Source organism: Amblyomma maculatum, chromosome 2 (genome assembly GCF_055883805.1).
Source record: "Amblyomma maculatum isolate TAMU_Amacu chromosome 2, ASM5588380v1, whole genome shotgun sequence".
In the NCBI taxonomy this organism is placed as follows: domain Eukaryota; kingdom Metazoa; phylum Arthropoda; class Arachnida; order Ixodida; family Ixodidae; genus Amblyomma; species Amblyomma maculatum.
In genome coordinates, this window is record NC_139345.1 from 80325233 (window position 1) to 80348292 (window position 23060).

A 23060-nucleotide genomic window follows, 5' to 3' on the forward strand; every position below is an offset into this window, starting at 1 on the left:
TTGCCTACTTATCTTTTCCATAAATTGATTTTATACTCAGCAGATATCGTACTTTCAATTCAATATTTGAAGACATATTCGTGTGTAATTTGTATTCAGAAATACTATCTATATTCACACATCCCTGGCTAAAAAGATGTCACGTCCTGGCCACAGTGCCACACGGTGAAATCATGAAGACATGAAATATTTTTTTTTTTACTTGAACAATTGCTAAAACAACCATATTAAAAACATCTAAAAGCAAAAATGGCATCAAGAACACTGTACACTGCAAGGAAACGACGGCGATGGCTAACTGAGCTTAATTTGGCCTTGTTTCTTTCCTCAACTCGGTGCCTGGTTCCATTCTGAACAGGTCTAAGTGGCAGATGATTTCAGCAAGAAAAAATCTTGTCAATGTTTCAAGGTTAAAAGGGAAGCATGCACAATGTGTACTACGACAGACCTAACACATTCCTGTCAATGCATACATTCACGACAAGAAATTGCGCATAGGCATCTTCATTAAAAATTGCTCTTCTTCAATGAACCACCAACAATTTGTACAAAAGCTACAACATGCTAAGGGGCCTGGAATACTGGTTACATGACCATTCTAGCATGCTTAAGACGAGAACACCTCTCAGGGTGCTCCCAAAAACTTCTTCCACTCAAGGGCCACTAAATTACACGGGAATCACAACATCCACCTTAAATGCAAGTTCTGTGTAGTCATGTACTATAGAAATCTGTTAGGTTTACTATATATCATAAAGGCAAGCTGCACATGTGAAACGTGTGCAGGCTATGTGAAGTTAACCATCTTTAGTGTACACAGTGCATCAGCATCCTCCACCAAAGCATTTCAAGAATATACAACAGAGGTTTACAGACGTATCCTATACCTCATTTTTCAAAGATGTTTTCTCATCATCTAAAGGTTACATGTCAACGACTTTTTATGAGTCAAAATATCAAAGGCATCTCCTCATTTTTTGTAAAATACTCTTTAACAACAAAAAGACAATAACTTCACACTACCTATGAGTGATGTTGGTATATGCAACAGCTTTGTCAACAACTAGAGACATTACTACAGCACATTTACATGGTGATTAGAAAGAAATGGTTATCAATACTGTGATGGTTACAATTAGCACTGGATACAATGCATTACATGTAATGATACAAGTTTTGTCTTTAATTCAAAGATAAGGCATTCATATTAATAGACTCATATTGTGGGCTGTTTGCTTCAGCAGTTGCAGAGTCAGCAATGCAAATAAAAAAGTGCAAAGTAGTAGCATTTAGTACGTCACAAAAAAAAAAAAAAATCTTTACAGCTATAGCCATATGATATTAGTGGTCTTTCATGAAGGAAACTTACTTTGCCATAATAAGGTTGTCAACTGGATACACTCGACATTTTCTTGATGTATTTTAGAATTACCACGCAGGTGTATATTTGCCTGAGGTGTTACATTATCCTTAGTGCCATTTTTTGTAGCACCAACCATATGTAACTATGCTATTTAATGAGATCTCTTTCCCAATCAAGAATTAAAAGCTAGTCCATTCAGTCGCATACACTGTGTGAGAATCCAAATGTAGCAACACTGGCAAAGGTTAACCATTGCAGTGAAAATCTGGATCACATGGAAGTGACACAGAGCAGTGCACAGAACTATTTCTGCATTGTACCTTGACTTTTATGGGCGAACACAATGAGCCAGTCACACAGAATGGTGACGACCACAACTGACTTCAATTTTTCAACACTTCATACTTGAATTTACTGCATGGTTGAGAAAAGCTTGCTTTCAAGTTCTAGGATTGGCAACCTTCTATTTCTATTACAAATATAATCATGTTTACGCAGAGTTATACATCTATCATTTTCTGTGTATGCTTTCCAAAGGAAGGGCAGCAAACAGACGCAATCAGAAATTAAATGCACTGATCATATTTTGCAACCACTAATGTTAACTTTTGTTACATGGCACTTGTACTGCACTTTTTGTTGACGAATGCACTAACTTTTGTTTACTTTCATCATCACTCTAAAGGCAAATCAGTTTTGCTCTTTCTTCAACTCATTTTGTCATGCACAAAAGAGTGGTATACATTAAAATTGTATTTCTGCTCATATACCTGGCACAACCATCTGACTAAAAACATTTCACACAGCTGAAAAAATATGATGCCATTCAACCAGCTTGAAATGCTATCTGCAGTAGTAGCAACGCTCAAAGCTAATGCAAGGCATGTGTGCCAAAAGCAGATGCGCAGCAATGTGGGACAACAGTAGAAATGTGAAAAAGCTTGCACAGCTGTTCACGCTGTTAATGTGCTATTTAAATACAAACCTGCACGTCATCGCCTCTTCACATCATTCACTGAAACCTGCTTTATACAGTGTCATTCACTTCCAGCTATAACAAGTTCACTACTTTCAAAGCAACATTGCGTACGCCGCAGGTGCATATCGAAGCACAGCGATACAAGCGGAAAGGGACCCGGAGTTTGTGCTTTCCATGGCTTGCCATTTAGCTTTATTACGGGAACGAGTCGAATGCAATGACGCTTTGAAAGCTGTAACCGTGTTATAGCTAGAAGTGGACGAAGATGCGCATGTACTGAAGTACCACACTGTCTCTTCCGTCATGCACAAATGACACAACAAAGATGAGAAAGACATGCAATACCTAGTTCGCTAAATACAAAAGAATTACATGACGAATGTCGAACAACCTCAGAAACCAATGTGCAAACCAACTACAGAAGCCACCAAGACATCACATTTGGCAACAGCATGCACACTTGTGATCACAAAAGGCGCTAGTGTAAATGGTTTGTACACGATGTCCCGGGTGCCGTGATGGTAAACCATGCACAGCATCTGTGGTGCAGCCTGCAGCAAGAGGCAATAAGCAAATTACGGAAATGCGCAGGTTTCCACTGTGCTGCAGGTTTACCAGCACAGAGGCCGTGTGATGCAGGTGCAAGTCACCTACAGAAATACTCAACTGTAGGTGCTGGGACCCATGACGCATACTAGTCAAGTACGTGTCTACAGCTGTCGGTCAAACTAAAGTAATCCAAAAAGCAACGAGAAACCAGAAGACCAAGCAGAGTGACAGCTGCTGATTAGATTTCTTGCATGCTCTTCTTGAATGCTGCAGTCACTTGCGCAGCTGTCTAAATATTAACCATATCAGCCATGCATTTCCATACCTGTGCACTGCCGTATACTTATCTGGCTCCACACTCCACCATACTGCTGTTTCTATTGTGAAAAACTGCGCCGAAATAAACACACCACAAGACAGAGGACGGGACAAAGGACATTAGCGCCTTTGTCCCGTCCTCTGTCTTGTGGTGTGTTTATTTCGGCGCAGTTTTTCACAATAGAAATATGAACCAACTAGCCCAAGAAACGGTATTAATGCATACTGCTGTTGCAGACTCGCTCACTTAAGTGCCAACACTTTTACGATGCATAACCATTCCAACCCTTGTAACCATTCAAACATTACACCTAGAGCTTTCGACAGAAAGATATGCGCACATACTAGCCATTTCACCTTCTTCGCTTGCACTGAAAGAATTGTTCATGACACACTACTCGTAGCCTCAATTGAAGATGCTCTGAGCGCATCAAAGACCAGCCTTGAATTGAATGAGTTGCGGCAGGCAAAGAGGCACCGACTGTTACGCCATACCGCTGCGCCAGAGACCCTGTCGCGAAGATCGTCATCCGGTTCCGCGTAGCTGACAGGCGCGGGCACGCACCAGGGAACACCGGCGTCGGCAATGGCCGCAAAGAGGCCCATATTTCGTGCCAAGAGTAAGGCATGCGGGGCACAGGTGTCCCAGCGATAGGTGGTGCCCTGTGTGACCAGGTAAGCATCAGCGCGCAGCAGCGCTACACACAAAAGCTTGTACCCAGCGCCTGCGGCAAAGCGAACTTCACAGCCGGCATTCTCCAACGCCTGAACCACAGCGCTGCTCTCACTGGCACTGAGCAAGACGCGGGGGTGGTGCCGCCGCCGCAGGGGGTCCGGGTCTTCATCCTCCATGAACTGATGGCTGTGCCACTGGAGTGCGCCCAGGGCAAGGCCCCAGTAGCAACGTCCGACAGGCCTGCACACGCCCAAGCAATGGCACGAACGGCAAATGATGAGGGAGATGCTTGTCACTTTCGTAATGCGGAGAACACCGTTTAGGTGCGGTACGCAAGAAAAAGCTGCACACCCAATTGGCAGTGCAGGCCAGAAAACCTCGTGCTATCTTCTTTTCATTATAAATTAAAGGCACCAAAACAACAAGCATGCACACAAGAAAAGAAGAACGGGACAGAGCTGTGTCCCGTTCTTCTTTTCTTGTGTGTATGGGTGTTGTTTTGGCGCCTTTAATTTATAATGAATAGACACCAACTAGCCCAACAAGAAGCTCTCTTAAGCTATTTTCCTTTGTTCTGCACTGTTATTTTTTAAAGCTTTCTCAGAGTCCCTTTACACCATGCTCGATTGTTAACAAAAGGAAGAAAACTTTTTTTCTTCGTCCAGTTTCACCAGCTCAGATGCTTGTTTGAGTCAAGACAAGGGTTCACAAGAAAAGCCTGAAATTCCTCGTACGAGCCTGGAAAATGATTAACCGAATATTGATAAAGAAAAGTTGGATGCCCATCAGCTGAGTTAGCATGAAACATATCTTGACAACATCTTCAGGTATTGATGAATGTTTTATAGCATGAACTGATAAGAACATCAGACAATAATGCCTTTGTCAATACGTACAGAGAACTGACCAGCATTCAGATACTCTGGAACGAGTCTGTGGTTCTGCTCTGCTATTCCTCCTCACGCTCTTCTCCTCTCTCCCACTTTTTCATTTTTAAGATATTCTTTTATCAGGAACTGGGTGAATCTGGACAGAGGCTATACAATGGCCCTGTGACACTTTAAACAATGTAGCATTCAATGGCTTTAAGAGCTCTTAAAATTGAGAAAGCAATTACCCAAGCCACACACTATCAATCCATTTGTTTAGCTACCTTGCACTGCTCTTCCAATACAGATCAGTACATCAATGCAAATGAAATGACAAATGTTTCAGTGAGCTCTAAACTGATCCTAGGCAGCCAATTCGAGCTACTATATCTAAATATGTAGAGTAAACCTTTGCATACTTGAAGTATGATCCATAGTGGCAGTATATATGGTATAAAATCGCCTGCTCCCATTTTAGATGTGGCAGCTGAGATGGTTAATGAGGTTAACATATGTGAAAAGCTGGCTATGGTGGGCAATCCAGCGACTCTGTGGTAAAAGTGAAGATGGCAGCTGAGGGAAGATGCATGCTGCCAAAAGAGAACTGCTTAACTGATTCATAATTTTTTACAAAACAATGCAGTGCTGTACCTCATATCAGGAAGTGTTCCGCATTACTTTTAAACCTACTCCAATCTTAAACACACAAAGAAATCCCAACCCATGAATGTACATAATTATATTTATATTCTGCCTTCATCAAAATGAGGCCAGTGCAATCAGTACCTGCATAAATTGTGATTACACACTACAAAGGGGTGCAGAATAAAGGGTAATTACAGAATAGCATGAACTAAAATGCACCTTGCTTCTTCCAACAGACAGTGCATACTGTTTACAATAACAACACTGATGACCATTAAAAGCGCTGTTAGCATTATGTGGCTGCCCACAATGCAGAGTGATTCACTGTATACAAAGTAGCAGCCTCCAAGTGAGATTCAATGCTCTCCTGTGACCGCTAATGGATGGATAGGCTTCAGGGCAGTTTTGCATTCAAAACAGCTGCACTAAAGTCTAATTTCTTGAATGGTAAGCGAATACTATGGCTCAATGTTATTATCTAAATGCAGACATATCTTAGGTGCAGCCCTTGGTGAGCCACAACTGACCAAACACCCACATATAGGTAGGTGTATGCCTAAAGTTGGATGCGCTTGCTCATTTATTGATGCAAAGAACATGGGGTCCCATATGCACAACGTTCCCACCTGTTCTGGTCATCGAGGTGATGGAAAGGCTGATTCACAACACCAGCCACAGGCAAGCCGGTGTTCCGGTCATAAACACCAATCAGGACGGAGACGCACTGGAGACCCGAGCTCACTATGCCACTGCCTTCGTCTTCGTCACCCCACTTGCCCGATATGTATTCCGAAGTGGAATCTGAAACCAGGGAATAGTCGTATTATCACAATCAACTCAAAGAGGCATTAGCAGGTTATCACGAAACTGTGCACACTGTTCAGAACACTAATCGAAAACTAACATAGGCTGCCACTTTTTGCCATATGTTAAAACTTCTGATTCCCACATTTTTCAGCCTAAATGTAAGCAGGCTAGCTCTTTGTCCTTCAACATTAAAGCTTTTGTTCTTGTCCCTCACCCTAACAGAGACAGGTTCCATGCATGAAACACAAATACTACACAATTTACAAAGATGTACAAGTAGATCAGAGGCTGCAGAGGCCCATAAAACCTAGAACTACCCTGTATCTGGCACATATATCAAGGTGGGTTGGGCACACTTCAATTTATTTTGTGTAACAGCAAGATGCGCTAAAATAATGATAAAAGAACTGCATGTGTCAACTTTTCCTCTTGAGGCTGATCACATCATTGTGCACACCGCAAGATGCCATACTCCGCAGCAATTTCAATTCTGCTAGGCAAGTTTGGGCTCTGTAACTGTTGACCTCAAGAGCAACTCTGGCGCCTTTTTTTTTTCTTTTTATAACTCCTTGGATTTTACTGAAACTTTCACGACCTTTTTTCCTCAGTTATTAGGTCATCTGTACTAAATTTTACAGCAGTTCAATGCTTTGTTGGCGGGCAAATTAACTTTGTAATTTCTAACATTGCGTTCACAGTCGGAGAATCAATAAGGGTAATCTTGGACGCACAACATCACTGGATACACAGCTGTATATACATTCACTCTCTATTTGCTGTAGGACCAAATTCAGAGCTTGCTTTTGACCATTTCAGACAACTAGTAACTCCTGCTGTTAACTAACAGTCGTCAGCTTAAGTAAATGAGCACATGATGAGTTTTGTGGCTGTATTCATGATGTCATGGGTTGGCCAAAACATACTTTCTGGTTTCTGGATTTTCTTGTTTTTGCTCTTTTAAAGTACTACTGCTTAGTACTTTGAAACAAATTTTTTTTGCATAAGAGGGACGGGACTGTAAAGAATGCGACGTGATTAGGAGCTCAAAATGTTAAAAAAACAAAAACCTCGAGTTGCCCTTTTATACTATAATCTTCCTGTTTGTGCACAGTTATGAATCAAGGCCTGGGTCAGAAAAGGGGGACTCAGCAATGACAGCTAGATGTGTTGTCGCTGAACATACCCTTGAATGTATTATGTATTATGAATGTATTATGTACCACTGAATGTGTTATGTAACATACAGCAGACCACATGAAAGCAGCAAGTTCTCGCTATTTGTAATCAAAAGATTCTATGCTAGCAACTGAAAATCCTCAAGTGGTGTCAAAACATGCATAGCAGGACTAAAATTTTCATTATATTAATCAAACAAATTCTGCTGCCACTTCAGAAGCATTCCATGTTTATCAAATATTTAGATGCTTTTACATTCAGTATAGCTGATTGGTATATTCCGAGCATTGCTAGGACGAACTTCACCACATTTGAGGACTAACACGTGATGACTTGATAGGATGATATGATGACTACAGTTCCACATACATAGCTCTGCAATTGAAAAAACTGTACAACTGTTCCAGTTCAGGAAGCTCAATATATTACAGAGTGAGGCAAAACAAAAGACAAGCCAGCAGAGGGAGCAAAAGTATCACGGCATTGTACTCCTTTATTGGCACAACACGCAACTCCCCGCACTGGTATTTCAAAAGACAAGTAGTGTATTCAAAAGTCAAGTTGCAGTTTTTAAACCTTGTCTTAGTCTATGAATGTACAGCCTTTGTCAAAAGTTTAGAGCCCAGGAGGTCGACTTCTGAGCCATACTATGTGGCTCGTAATGCATTCCCAGGTTTCCAAACTTGCTGAAGGCAAGAAGATTTTATTGCATAAGCAATACAACACCAGGTTTCAGCCCGTGGTGTAAACCCAGCCGGTAGCCACGTTTGACCTTTAAAGCAACTGCAGATGGGGCCCCTAGCAACAAGTGCAACCGCAGATGGGCCTCTTCTTCAAGCCGTTGGGTAAACCCAGTCTGTAGCCGCCGCAGCTACAGCTGCGACGCTGCCGAGTGGAGGTGCTGGCGTTGCTGAGGGGGAGGCGCTGCGCTCTAGCCAGATGTTTCAGAATGTGGAGAGGTGGTGGAAACTGAGTTTAAAAAATGCGTGTTCGCTCGCTTTGCATGACCATTCGACATGCTGTCTGATAAACACAAAGAGAAGCTACATCGGCTTGCTGCAGCCAGGAAGCAACAACGGGCTTAAGAGACAAGATGAAGATCGCCAATGGATTAATGGATTTAATGCAGCATTGCTTACGCAGCCAGCTGGGTTTAACTAAAGCTAAACCCCAGCTAATTTTTTTCGTCCTGCCCTCTCCAATGGCTAGAACTTCCACGATGGTTAAAGAAGGCATAATATACGGCTTAAAACCAAACCCTCTGGGCTCTAAACTTTCGACAAAGGCTGTACATCATAAAGCCCCATTTCTGCCACTTCAAAATGAGTGAATAACATACTGAAGTCTGATACAGTACAGCGAGAAAGCACAGCATAGTAGCAAACCCTAGAATGTTGTTCAGACTCACCGATAGGGTCAATCCATATACCGAGGGACGAAACACAGGCCACGGGACATGAGGCCAGTTCTGTGTCCTCGCACACCTCGGGGTTCGAGTGCACAATTAGAGCCAGCTTGGCTGCCGCTACACCATTCCCATCTAGCACACGCTCCAGGAGTTGTGCCGTTTCTTCTTGCGTTGATTGCACCTCAACACAGATGGTTTCACCCTGGCTGTTGGTGAACTTGTTGCTTTCTTCTCCACGCACGCCTTTGCCTAGCTCCGGATGCTACGGTTGAAAGAGGCGTAGCACAAACTGTTATAAAAGAGGGGTGGCTTTATGGGATTGCACAGAATGAAGCTACCACCCCACATCTCAAAAAAGAAAGAAATTTTGAGCGGAAAAACCATGCTAAGCCCTTTTTTCTGACAAAAAGTTAAGGAAATGCAAGAGGGTATTAATAATAGTGTCAAGAAGTGTATTAACAGCGGTGTTAAACAGAGTACTTCGAAGCGATTAGGATTTGCCATGGTGCTAATGAAGAGGGTAATTGATTGCGCCATGTTATGTGCAGAATGCCCCCGGTAAACTAAATTTAAACTACCATAGTTCCCTTTTAGGTTTTGAGAAAAGGAAGGTGTAGTATACATTTGGGTGAACACCATGAAATTGTGAGCGCCCACACTTAACAGGTCAAAGTCAATCAATCATGTTTATTTTGTTTAAACAATCAAGTTTGTTTAAAGAGTGTACAAGTAGTACTTTTTCAAAATAAAATCAAATAGTGGCGGTCTAGCGTTGCTACCGAATTGGAATGACACACTTAAAAACAGAATCAAACATGAACTAAGTAGTGAAAGAGCCAAACTGAATTTGAATATGTCTACCTGTGTGATTATTACTTCCTACTTGAGCATATATTCGTACAGAAGACATATTAACGTGAAAAAGCAAAGCAGTAGCAGTGGTACTATAAGTTATCATGTTGAAGATGCTTGTAGAAAGATGCAACGCTCATATCTTACAGGAACACGAACACAGTCAGTATATTAACTTTTGACTGCCATGTCATATAAATGTCGGAAAATGACCTTTTGCTGCTTATGGCAAAGAGAAAAGGAAAAAGGAAAAGCCAAATCTCAGCTGATGAGAGGGATGGGAAGCCATAACGTCTTGGCTACAAAAGCCAAGTTTGGTAGACTTGGCTGAACCCTGTTGTATTGCCCAATCATGAAAGCAATATTTATGACCATTGTGGATGCTGCTGTCCAAATGGACCACTTTGTGGCAGTGGACCCTTCTTCCGAAATAGACTGATCGCAGAACACTTCATCCTGAATAGACTGATCGCGGTAGCACTCTGAGCAGAACCAGGGAGCGATTTTTGAAATACTAGTCATGGAAAAAAAAAAAAAAGGCTATGAAGTTTCTATTTGAACTTTCTGCCAATTATTCGAAAACTGTGTGGGAACTTAGAAATTAATTAGATTCACTTCAAATAGTTTTAAATACGCAATACTTAATTCGTTCAGCAGAATGACAAGAACGATATCTAAATCATTATTCGAAAATTTCGAATATTTGCACACTCTAACGCAAAAAATTGTGGGGGTTTAAACATGGCTTGAACCTAGTGATAGAGCACGAGTGTTACTGCGATAGCCTCTTTAACACCCTCTTTTGAACCCGCGGTTTTTTTTAATAATTTTTATTTAAATTGGGGAAAGGAAGGAGCCTTATACTTTTGAGTGGACGCCATGGAATTATGGACAGCTACACTTAACCAGCTAGGGATCATGTTTTCATATTTTTTTCTTGTATATTGTACCTTGGTTTATAAGAAAGGAAAGGTGCAGTATCTGCCAGACTTGAGAGAAGGAAGATGGGAGTGGAAGCGGAGAGACAGAGGTTCCGTAGTGGAAGGCTGAAGAGTAATTTGGTCACCTCTGGGCCTTTAACGGCACACAGAACCTAGGGCTGCCTCTCTGTTTAAGTTAGGTTTTGGGAAAAGGAAGGTGCGGTATACACTTGGATGAACACGATGAAATCGTGAACACTCATGCTTAATTAGGTCAAGGTCAATCAATCAAGTTTATTTTGCATTAACTAAAAAGGTGGCGAAAGAAAAAGCTGCATTGTTTGCAGCTTGATGAGGCTGTAGCCACCAAGGTGACTTGAAGGGCAAATTTGGTGCCACACAAAGACCTGCTATATACCTAGCATAGTGAAACGTTTGCTTCCATTGTAAATTGGTTCATAAGAAAGGCACAGTATCTTTGAAGGTCATTTGAAGGCGAAAACCTCCGTAACGCTGATGGCTCTAAAGGTAGCGTAGTGAAGATTTCGCTTCAAAAATCCAGGACATATGTGTTAAACAACAAAAAGGTGGACAGGTGCTGTGGTTATTTCTTCATTCTATTTTGCGCACAAAACTTTTTATTTTCCAAGATCACAAATAAGCGTTTGAACATGCTTTGAATTTGTCACTTATCAAAACAGATTAGACATTGTTGCCAGTTAAAGATTTTACGTGGTGAGAAATATAGATACCACATCTCAAATATTGACCATTACATCGCCCAGAGCATATTGAAAAAGTCCTCTCGACCTAACCGTTTGCTTGTTTAGGTTAAAATTTCATATATATGTGGAATTTATAAGCAATTTTCATTTAACACTGAGCTTGAGTGAAATGCCTGCTTGATTAGGTCAGAATTTATCATTAAATCCCCACTGTCCACAGCAACAACAGACCAAAAAAGCAAACTTTTGCAGCAATGGTACAGGGAATGCCAACTTGTGCCTATCAGGGAAACAAGTGCTCTACAGATTGTTGAAGGCACGCCACAATATGTGTTTCTGCCTGCTATATTTGAAAGCAGTGGGGAAGTTATATGCAGGCTAAAACGCTCAACCAAATCAATATTCCGCTCTTGAAACTTCACGCACTGATCTTAAAAATGTTATTATTGTAAATACTGAAGTTATGCTCCATTGTGATTGTGACAACGCATGCTGCCAGTTTCGTGCACACAAAGTGCCTCGACTGCTATCAGCCTGCGTGTGCAATTCCATTCTGAGCTTGCCTGTATGCACTCAATGCAACATAACCTCAGCTGTTTGGCAAACTGAAGAGTTCGTAGCACACCAAAGTAACTACAGAGAGCTCATTCTAGGCTTGCTTCAAACCTGATGGTTCATGTGAGCTGTGCTTTGGCCCCTGTCAATGCTGTGGTAAGAAGGCTCCCCTTATTAACAATCTCCACATAAGTTGAACAATATTCCGTCTGCTTCAACTTTGAATTATTGAGAGCTGACAATGTTCAAGCACTGAAAGCAGAGGGTTTATAATTCATATCCTTTACAAGCTTACTGATTACTGTGTTTGCAACTGTTTTGAATTTAAAGGAAGCATGGCCTTGTATGTTACTGCACGTTCTCTTTGGACTGCAGGTAAAGCAACAGCTGAAAATGTGGAGGTCTACAGAGCTGTTTGTAAACAGGAGAAAAGGCTGCACATGACAGTATGCCTGAAACTGTGCCCCCTCCTCCTGCCTCCCCAAAGAAAAAAGAAGAAAGCAAGCAACTCACAAGGCAGGAGAGATCGTGCCGCACCATCTCCTGGATGAGCACATCGGCCAGCGTCTTGAAGTCATGCACAAAGCGAGGATTTCTGTCAGGACCAGCTTTCTCCTCAACCAGCAGCCGGAAGAGGGGCTCCTCAGCGCGACAGGCTCTGGCCAGTTGGGCCCCCTTCTCTGCAGCACCCACAAGGGCCTCGAGCAGCAGAGACCACTCTATTTGGTCCTCTGCAAAGAAATGCACCAACATCGAGAGTATGAAATGCAGCCCTCGATTCCAACTCTGTTCACAACTACACTTGCATTATCAACGTCACACCGCAGGTACAAATTTAGCTACATCTTGATGAAAATGCCCGGCACTTTTGCAGAAAAACTATCCGACACATTTCTATTTAAACCATGGCAATAAAAAGTCGCTGACAACTCGATGTAAGTGAAAATGCTGAAACTAAGGATGGATGTACTCTGTGATCGTAGTAGAAGTAGGCTCAGCAGAAATATGTCAACAAGTTATTGCAGAAACGAGATGAATATGCCAGCCAGATATTCTGCACAATGAAGTCATGTATTGCTCACCTTGTAGTGAAAGCGATGGCTCCATCACTTTTCCTGCAAGTACTCAGGATGCACGTAAACCAGTGGCCAATTCAAAAATTCAAAGATCGCACCAAGTGTCAAAGATCATCTGAAAAAAATTCGAGAGAGTATGTCATAACACTTTTATCTCACAAAAGAGCACAAGAAAGGAATTGCTCTATGTACTCTAACCTGCCTGTTTACACTATGCCCTTATTCAATATTTTCTGTTTGCTGGCAGAAAATTTCAAGCAGAGATAATACCTTGCAGTCTGTCTCGTGTATTACAGTATCCGACAGCTGCACTTGCTCAGTAAACGCAATAGCAAAGGAAGAAAAAAATCAGTTGGTCAAAAGCCCAGATTTTAAAAAAGACACGCTCTAAGCTAAGCAATCAGCATCACTGGTCTTTGCATTCACTCTTGCTGCACTCTTATTGCATTCAAAGCTTATTGCTCACCTGCTATTTACGGGCTGAATACAGTATTCTTTACTTTTGGCGTACAGTCTATTTTTTTTTCCATGCATAGAGGCTTTCCAAAAACATTAATTTTTTTTTTTTTTTATCAGGGGGTCTATTTGTACACCAGGCTCTATTAGATTGTTCCCACAATGCTGCTCAACCTTTCCGAGCTTCAGAAAGAGCCTTTGGTTCTCAGCAACTACACATAATTAATCCTCTAGTAAACTACCGGGCCTGGTGCTACGCTAAACCCAGTTTTTATCAGTTTACATTTTGAGACCACTTTTCTACCCAAGTGAATACTCACCTCTCACTCTTTCTGTAAACAAGGGTTACGAAGCTGAAATACCGTTTGCAGCAAGCAGACGACACAAAGTTCAAGCCATAAACAACTGACTTCTGTGTTTGTCTTGCAAACAGCCTCACACCCACTGCTCAAAATGTCACACAGTCCTACTGCAAATATATTGAAGTTAAATTAGTCGTAGAAAATTAAAGATATTCACAGTGCCCCATTTTCCACCAACCTACAACATGGGGGCCGTGGCTTTTTCTATGGTATAAGCTTCAGCCATAATCTCCTGAAATGGAAGCCTGGATGCAAATAAATTCAATACTCGGGAATTACGCTGACAAATTTAATTAGAATTAAGAATCACATACTACACGAGCACTTTGCTTTATGCCTTGAATGAAAAGCAGCCAATGTGGTTGCGATTTGGTCCCGCATCTTTGCGTTTAGCAGTCAAGTGCCCTAAACGCTGAGCCACCATGGCGGAAAACCCAAGTCCAAAGTTGGAAAACGTGTATTATGATAGGCCGCTCCTAAGCACTTATTGCAATATTTTTTTTTTTTTTTTAGCAGTATGCATTGCAAAATAACCAGCAAAAAAAAAAAAAAAAAAAAAAAAAAAAAAAAAAAAAAAAAAAAAGAACTGACCCACGGTACGTCCAAGTTCCCCTCTCTTCTCATCATTCCTATTAGGCTAGAGACTCCTAACTGACACCACGAGGTTCTTGCAGGGCCCTGAAGTTTGACTTAATCCAGCTGAAGTTGGACTTCATTGATAGACAACTACTGTTCCTATCACAAAATTACCAGACCATTCACGTCAAAAATGGAGCATTTTATAACCTAGAAAATAATAAAATACTGGTGTTGACATCACTGGCTAATTCTGCAAGTATGCACTGCAGTGTGTCAACACAACCTTCCGTGCATACATCTCAGATGCTAGACTACGCCATTACTCGCTCCAAAGTCGTGGCCAGAGAGTCCTTTTCAGTGTAAAAGTCACGAGATCAAATTAAGCAACAGCAGAATTTCTAGAAAAAGTTTTCTCGAAAGTAAATAAGTCAGTTCATTTATTTATTTATTTATTGCACTCTGCAGATCAATTTACAAATTCAGCTCAGAGAGAAATAATAATAGTGAACAAAAGAGCAAGGAAGCAAAATCAATCCGTGCTGCATAATAATCAATGTGCCAACAAATGCCGCTAGCTTACTACACATGGAAAGCAATATAGACTTGGAGAATGGCGATGACAGTGACATGCGTTCGCTGTGCCAAGGCAATAAATACAGCACAGGTTCAAGCACCAGTGTATAGTTCAGTAATAACGAAATTCTCACCAAAGATTTTTTTTCTTAATTTTTCTCCTATCTCAAGAGATTTATTATTATCACATTTCATTAATCTTATGGAAAGTCAAATGGCATAAACCTAGAATAAGCCTTAAAGCTTTTCTTTAGATACTTCGACTATCAATATTATTTCAGAACATAAGCTCTACTCTTTGCACTGCAAACTCCAGCGTCATTCACTTGCATGTTTCAGCTTGAGCAGAGAGACGCTGTAATGGAGGGATCCAAAAAGTTCGACTACCTGGGGTTCTTTAAAGTGCACTGAACATGTGACTATGTGGGGAGCTAAACTGCTTTGCAGACACTTGGTCACTCAGTCTCACCATGGATGAGGTGTGTGCCATCTGCTAAAACCAGATATTCCCAATCGATTTTTAGAATATAAATTACTGGCTAAACCAAGAGTTCTTCCCTCGATACTGCCATCGCTCGGTAAGTTCTACCAGAATATGCCAATATATTTATGCTCATCTCCAGCAGTAGACTGTCCCTTTCAAGCCTGATTACTGCACATAATTAGTGAGTAGTTTAACCTGAAAGGGGGGCTTTGCAAGTGACTCACCCGAGTGCCGCGATTACGTGCTCAACCGGGGTATCATGATGCCGTTGCTACAACTGATCAGCAAGTCGACGCGCACCTCGACGGCGTGCAACGCTGTGTGGGCGCTGTCCAACCTGTGCCGGGGCAAGAACCCTCCGTCGCGATTCGAGCAAGTGCCTTATTTTTTAAACAGAATGGCTTTCGAAAGGCAGATGGCAGATATTTTCCACATGCGAATTCCAGGATAGATTTTTAGTAAGCATCCAGCTACTTACAGTTAGTGACTTTATGTAATGGTGTCGCCAAGGGTGGCATGCATAAGCAAGCAAACGAATTCTTTTCTAACATCGCACCAAAAATAAAATTTATTTTCTCTTGTTAATTACAGTTTCTCGCAGCACGGAAGGATGCTAGTTAAGTACCAAGATCAATTTGCTGGCCAGGATATCATCATACCCATTAACAGCCAAGGTAAATAATACTGGGTGAAACTTATACTTAAAAGAACTCTCAGAAATAATTTCTGATCATAGATTAATGCAAAAGATCTGTAGAAATGGTCTCAGTGTTAACCGAGTCAACAACACCACCACATACTTAGCAGCCTCTCCCTGTTGGAATAAACTGAACTATTTGGGTTGTCCGCTCATTGGGTGCAAACACGTTATGCATTATGCAGATGGAAAGGACCGTGTTTAGGCACAGTTCCGCTCACCGATAACATTCAAATATATGTCTAGCTTAGGCAAGAGGAAAAGCGTCACTTTTGGTCACAGTGATGGAATACCAATCTTTCGTGTGTTTTCTAGCTGTAGCAAATATCTTTTCATAATGCCGGCTGGCATAGGTGACTACTCTGTCGACACCATCTTGCTGCTGAACGAGGATGGTGCCAAAGCCGAAGTTGCATGCATCTGTGTGCATGTCGTGTTGGAGTCGCCATAGAAATGTGCAAGTACCGGGAGCGTTTGAGACACTGCACTGCCTCATCGAAAGCTCTCAGATTTTCGCTGCCATGGAAAATGCTACATTATCCCAAGTTAAGAGCATGAAATGCTAGCCAGCTGAGTGAAGTTTTGGATGAAGCAACGGTAGAAGAAGTACAATTCCAGGAAACGCCAAACTACATTTTTGTCTCTGGGAACTGTAAGGCAGCAATGGCCGAGTGCTGAGGCAAGTAGTGTTAAACCATTGCACCACAGAAGCGATGAGAGCAGCAGGTTTTAAATGTGCTCTTATTTGTATATTTGCAATATTTGTCTCCAGGTGACTTTGCAATATTTTTTGCTAGGTGACGCTGCTCAGAGGACCCTACCATTGAGAGAACAGAATCACACCTTGTGGTGGAACTCTGCTACCACTAAATGTAGTTGAATTTCTTTTCGATACTGTTTAGGTCTCAACAACCTACGATGGATGCAACGTTAGAGGCTTTCGGTCTCACGAGGCATGGAGAGCAGCAATATATATCATGTCTGATGATGATGAAAAGTTTTGTTGAGTGCAGCAAGGACTTGGGTTAAGGGCAGGCTGACCGGATCCCTAGTCCGGGACACTGTTCGTAAAAGCCGCCGTCCATGCTCTTTCGACGAGGGCTCGTTCCTCGAGGTCCAAGCTGAACAGGGCCACCTCCCAGCCCTTCCACGTTGGCCGATTTATTATTGTCAAGACTGTTTTGTTTTCCTGGCAATCCCATACCATATGGTATAAGTTTGCCTTCTGGCCACAAAATTTGCACTGAGCTGGAAAGGACTCAGGCTCAATGGCGTGAAGCGTAGCTGGATTATTAAATGACATGGTTTGTAGCCTTAGTTGAGCAACAGGAGGAGTCTGATTGGCAGCCTTATACAGTCAAGAAACTAATGGTATTCTTTGACAGCCTCTTGAAATCTCCCGCTTGAAGCCTTTAGAAGGCACTACTGCAGCCATAACGCGGTCAGGAAATTTTTTGACGGCACGAGTCGCCTTTCAGTATTCACTGTTTATTTTATTTTCCACCTTTTGTTGTCACTGAAAGCATTCACTGTAAAAAACAACTAAAAAGAATCCACAACACCACGCACCTCTTCCAAGTTGTAAGCAATCCATACGTTGTCTGGTTGTGACAAATATTGACTTTCTCCGACAATAATTTCAGCAAATTTTCCCCATTCTTCCAAATTCTGAACCATGCAAGATAACTGTATCATCATCATCAGCCTGATTATACCCACTGCAGGGCGAAGGCCTCTCCCATACTCCTCCAACTAACCTGGTCCTGTGCTAGCTGCATCCACTCGACCCCTGCGAACTTCTTAACCTCATCTGCCCATCTAACTTTCTGCCACCCCCTGCTATGCTTTCCTTCCCTCGGAATCCTATTTGTTACCCTAAGTGACCACCGGTTATACTCTCTTCTCGCTACATGCCCTTCATGCCCATTTCTTCCTTCTTGATTTCCACTAGAGTGTCATTTAACTCGAGTTATTTCTCTGACTCACTCTGCACACTTCCTGTCGCTTAACATTACGCCATTTTTCGTTCCATAGCTTTCTGTATAGTCAACTTTTCAGTAGCCTCCACGTTTCAGCCCCATAGGCGAGTATGGGTAAGATGCAACTGTTGTATACTTTCCTCTTGAGTGATACCAATAAGCTGCTAGGTAAAATCTACGAGTACTTACCAAATGCCCTCCATCCTTATCTTATTCTAGTTATTTTCCTTTCATGATCTCAGTCTGCAGTTACTACCTGTTCCAAGTATATATTCGCCTATCCCTTCCAGTGCTTCACTACCTAATGTAAACTGCTGTTCTTTCCCGATATTACTCAACATTACCTTTGTCTTCTGCATATTGATTTTCAAGCCTACCTTTCTGCTATTCCTGTCTAGGTCACCAACCATTCTTTGCGGTTCATCCCCTGAGTTACTTAGTAAGGCAATGTCATCAGCGAATCACAGATTACTGAGGTATTCTCCACAAACTCTTATCCCTAACTGCTTCAATTCCAAGTGTCTGAATACTTCTAAGCAAGCTGTGAATAGTACTGGGAAGATTGTGTCTCCTTGCCTAACACTTTTCTTTATGGGAATTTTGTCACTTTCCTTAAGTAGAAGTATGGTTGCTAACTGTATACTCCAAAGGTAAGGAAGAATTGGAACCTGTACCTTGAATTAGCTTTACTACACGCGCTGCCCAAGGTGAATCAAAGAATACCCTTTCATAAATTTCCCAAGGATGTGGGATCAAATCCCTGCCATGGTGGCCGCTTTTCGATGTAGGTGAAGTGTGCTGGCGATGTCAGTGCAGGTTAAAAAACCCCAGGCGGTCAAAGTTTCCAGAGCCCCTCGTCTACAGCATTTTTTCATAGCCCAGTCTCCTTGGGACAGTAAACCCCATAAACCGAACCAAACCAAACCTTTTAGGATTGCCCTCCATGAGTACACAGCATTCACACAAGAGACACAATTTAAAGGAAAACCTGTTCATAGTTTTTCTGTGACCGAGTCCAGGATGAAACTCTGTGGTTGTAAACAACACATCAGAAAGAAATTTTTCAAGAATTACAATGTTATTCGAAGAACAGTTCACTCTCAAAAATGCAAAGGATGAGCAGTAGCATTCATCAAAATGAATTACAATAGTACTTAAAAGAGGCCGCGGAACACAATTTCAGCAAATTTGTTTACCTGTTGGTTGCATAGATTGAGTTATGATTCTATTAGCGCCGGTCATCAAATGCATATTTCGGTATTTACATAATATCTTAATTTTGCTGTTGATCACATTGGCACACAGCAACTATTTTTAGCAGTGAATATGACACAATGAGCAGTGTTTCAGAGCCACATGAAATCATAACTATGGAATGCAAGAGCATTAAATGCAACGTAGCTGCTACAGGCTTTCGTCATTGCAGCTCGCAAGCTTGATGGAGCTCCTTTTTATTTTTAATTACTATAGTAGGTTGTGGATCCAACCACCAGTCTTAATTTTTTTTTCACAATAGATACAGGAGGCATTGATTCTGGCTTTAGCAGTAAATTGCCGCTGAGCTCATCACTACTCTCAGCCATACCACACAACCAGCAAATCTCCTACATTCCAGAGCACTTGTATACTCCGCCATGTCACGTGCTCTCATAATTTCACACATCTCACAGATTCAGTGCTTATCATATGACCTAACGTCACCAACCACTAGACCAGTCAGGGAATTTAACACTAGGTTTTTTTTGCTCTGTAGATGGTAATGCTACCATATAAATAACAAAACGCCATGCCAATTTCTGTTGTGAAAGTATTGAAGCCTCATGTCAAGCTCAGGGGAATGCTGTAGCGTGGGCCCCGGTTCTATTTCAATCACCTGGAGCTCGTTCATATGATATCGCACAACACGAATGTTTTTGGAATCTTGCCTTCAATGAAATATGGACATTGTGAACAGGGTTCAAATGTGCCCTCATGGACTCGGCACGTGCGCAAAAGCCGGACAGCAAGGCTTTGATTTCACTGTATTCCGGAGATCAATGCAACACTGCCACCACATTTGCCTTTGTCCCCTTTAATCAGGCAACTTCATAACCTGCAATGCCACTATTTACTGGCTGCTTATGTGCAGTCTCAACACTCACTCATCTGTCTGTCCTGGCATGATGACTTCATATTTCTCTGTTGGCCCCGAGGCCAGAATCCTGCCCACAAGCTCATGTACAGAGAGCTTATGACGCACTGTGAGAAACCTGCCCTCTGGGCCATCTATACTGACACTCTTTAAGCCGTATTTGCGTGCCACTGAATGCATAAACTTTCTCTCCTCATTGTCAAACTCTGGTGAAAACACAAGATCCTGCAGCACAACGGTTTCTGAAAACTCTTTCAGCATCTGATGAACTTTGGTCTTGAAGTTCTTGTCCATTTGGCCACAGCTTCCACTGAAGCCCAGGCCCTGACGCCCTGACGTTTCTTTGAGCATCACAGGGTCAACAATGCCAACACCTTCCTTTCCAATGCCACCACCACTCCAGCCCATCATTTTCAGAAGCTTGTGGCCAACATTCTCCGAGGTTATCTTCTTTAGAGAATTGCCTCTGCCAGGAGCCTGGAGTGTGTTTTTGGTCAACTCAGGGCCACACCCATCTACTCGTCGTTTGTACCTCAATGTGGGAGCGATACTTTGGAGGTATGTTAGAGATGCAGAGGCTGCTTTCAACTTTGCTTCTGGCTTCGTGTCGCCCACTGCTTTCTTGATCTCTTGATACCCAAGCATATACGTGCAAATAAAACCGGAACCCCTATTTTCCACTTCAAATGTGCCTCTCAGCCGGTTTGCACATGCTGTCCTACACAGTGTCGTAATGACATCATCAGGATTAAAGGCTTCAACCACAACAAGCTTCTCTAGGTCAAGGACGCCCTCATCGTCAGCGGAATTTTGGCGGATGCAGTTACTTTTGGGGACGGCTTGTATACCGGCGTTGCGCTTAGGAAGTATGGGAGCACTAGGTGGTGTCGCTGGACGTCGCGGAGTATTGGCAAACTTGTCCCAGACAAGCTGGTAGGCTAGACGCTTGGCTTCTTTCTTGTTCGTGGCTGAAGCCTTCCCTAAGATTTCACCGTCCGAGCAAACGGTACATTCGAACCCGGCAGGGCTCTGCTTCTGGGCGGACCGCTCTTCGAACTGCGCACTGAGGCTGCAACCGCACTTGGAGAACACCTGCTGCATTTTGTCGAGAATATTGGCTCCGGTGACTGCATCGTCCCTGATAAGCTGAGCCACGGCCTCGAATTTAGCGAGCTGCCTAGGGTCCTCGATGTCGGTCGTAGCAGTTTGTGCGAAGGGCCGCGCGGAGGAAGTTTCTTCTGGCAGTACGCCGGTAAATTTGCGCGAAACCTTTGCAGCACCGTCAGCGTCGCTCGAGTCGATGGGGCTGGCTGCACGCTTGCGCGACTCGCACCCGAGGCCCGCTCTGTTCGCAAAGCCGCCCACAAACTGCGGCCTCGTTGGCGCAGCATTGTATGTCTGACCGGTGGCTTCCGATGGAGGATCGTTCGACGACGCGACGCTAGCCCTGACGAAAGCGACCGGAGCAACTGGAGGCACTTTTGGCCGATTTGGCTTAGCCACATCCTTTGCTAGCTCACGCACTAACTGTGCCACAGCATCCGGATATACGCACCCAAGCAGTTCCATGTTCACGAACGTTTGTGCCAGACATAACAGCCTGTTCTCGGGAAATCGATTCTGGTGCCTGAGAATAAATTCCCGACGCATGGCCCAATGCTCGTCCGGCTCCCATCGCTGCCGGAACCGTTCCAAGTCCTCCATCTTCGCAGATAGGCTTAATTAAATACGAAAATTAAGGCAAATTAAATTAATTGTACGGCCAAAGTATGGCCCTGCCAAAGGTGCCCATAAGAAACCGCATGCTTCTTGAGGGTAACGATGTGCGCGACAGTTTCGTAGTTCCGTGTTGTCACATCCATTGCGTACTGCCCAATCACGTTTGATTTGCCAGCGCATATAAAAGTTTGTGAATAAAAAATACAATAAGTGGGCCTCGTAGCACACAGGAATCCCAAGCAGAAATCGTTACGCACAAACCAAAACCTACCTACGCTCGGGATCGAATCCATGGTAGAACCATACCGAAGAAATATGTGCCCGTCGAGAAGTTATCAAAACTGAGAGCAAAGACGAGGAAGATGCTTTCACATCTGTGCGTACAGTTCAAAAAAAGAGAAACGTACCAACTTACCAGTAGTTCTCTCCACAAGGCATGAAATCCTCCTAATTGGATGACACATACCCTCACGTTGGTCGGCTTCCCGCAGCGGCTCTCCGCAAATCGCTCAAATGGTGCCGCAGACCGCAACACCAGACTTTTTCTACCGTCTAATTGTCGAGAACCTCAAATCTCCATAGCCGAATAGCACGCGAACGGAATCATCCGGCCCTGCTTGCGCCAGTTGGAGCGTCGATGGTTTGGTACCGTTGGAAGTCGCTCGACAACAAATGCGCGCATAGTGGGGGTGGGGCATGCAGTCAACTCCGAATCCGCACGCGCATCGTGGCGGGTGCTTCAAACACACAAGAAAAAGCCGGTGAAAATATTGTAATAAAAAGAGCTTTATTTTCGTTCGCATCAGGATGAAACATTGAATAGTAGTGCCGCATTTAACGGCTTATTCAACAAAATCTGCAATCTTACCTCATTTTGAATCTCACATGCAGCTTGTTCTTGCGAAGTATATGCTGGCAAGATACCTACAAAAATATCAAAACACGGCATTAGCATGCATATATATGAACAGCGTGCAAAAATTCAGCATCGCCAAGAAACATTATAAATGCACTAGTAATATATATGCGTCATACAGCGAGGGTATACCCAGGATAGTTGAATCCCAGTTGAATTGCAGTTCCAAATTGTCGAGCAAGTATTTTTTCTGTATGGAAAAAATAGCTTGCTCAATGTTGTTGCCAATGTATGGCCCGCATCCTC

The 23060-nt window shown here is 42.8% G+C and overlaps 2 protein-coding genes across 7 annotated transcripts; both read right to left on the minus strand.

Annotated features, from left to right (window-relative positions):
- Positions 1-3337: 3337 nt before the first annotated feature.
- Positions 3338-22589, minus strand: Ipp (inositol polyphosphate 1-phosphatase). 6 transcript variants are annotated; one of them, XM_084594586.1, is made up of 7 exons: positions 22314-22589; positions 15597-15709; positions 12925-13033; positions 12356-12573; positions 8791-9052; positions 6026-6200; positions 3338-4125 (listed from the first exon to the last, which is right to left on the minus strand). In XM_084594586.1, the coding sequence occupies exons 3-7, from the start codon at positions 12947-12949 to the stop codon at positions 3594-3596; spliced, it is 1212 nt and encodes a 403-aa protein (XP_084450712.1). In that variant the 5' UTR covers positions 12950-13033; positions 15597-15709; positions 22314-22589; the 3' UTR covers positions 3338-3593. The 6 variants fall into 6 exon arrangements, with proteins under 6 accessions (XP_084450712.1, XP_084450713.1, XP_084450711.1 ...); XM_084594587.1 differs by lacking the exon at positions 22314-22589 and adding an exon at positions 21735-21836; XM_084594585.1 differs by lacking the exon at positions 15597-15709.
- Positions 15718-22022, minus strand: LOC146199106 (uncharacterized). The gene has a single exon (XM_084594583.1). The coding sequence runs from the start codon at positions 21881-21883 to the stop codon at positions 20186-20188; it is 1698 nt and encodes a 565-aa protein (XP_084450709.1). The 5' UTR covers positions 21884-22022; the 3' UTR covers positions 15718-20185.
- Positions 22590-23060: the final 471 nt, after the last annotated feature.

What these genes read in the sequence shown, in the direction of transcription:
- Ipp (XM_084594585.1), bottom strand. Translation starts at nt 12,949, where the DNA reads ATGGAGCCATCGCTTTCACTACAAG. An exon ending in TATATGGATTGACCCTATCG is followed by an intron (nt 6,201 to 8,790) that starts GTGAGTCTGAAC and finishes CCCTGGTTTCAG; the next exon opens with ATTCCACTTCGGAATACATA. An exon ending in CACCTCGATGACCAGAACAG is followed by an intron (nt 4,126 to 6,025) that starts GTGGGAACGTTG and finishes GGGCGTGTGCAG; the next exon opens with GCCTGTCGGACGTTGCTACT.
- LOC146199106 (XM_084594583.1), bottom strand. Translation starts at nt 21,883, where the DNA reads ATGGAGGACTTGGAACGGTTCCGGCAGCGATGGGAGCCGGACGAGCAT.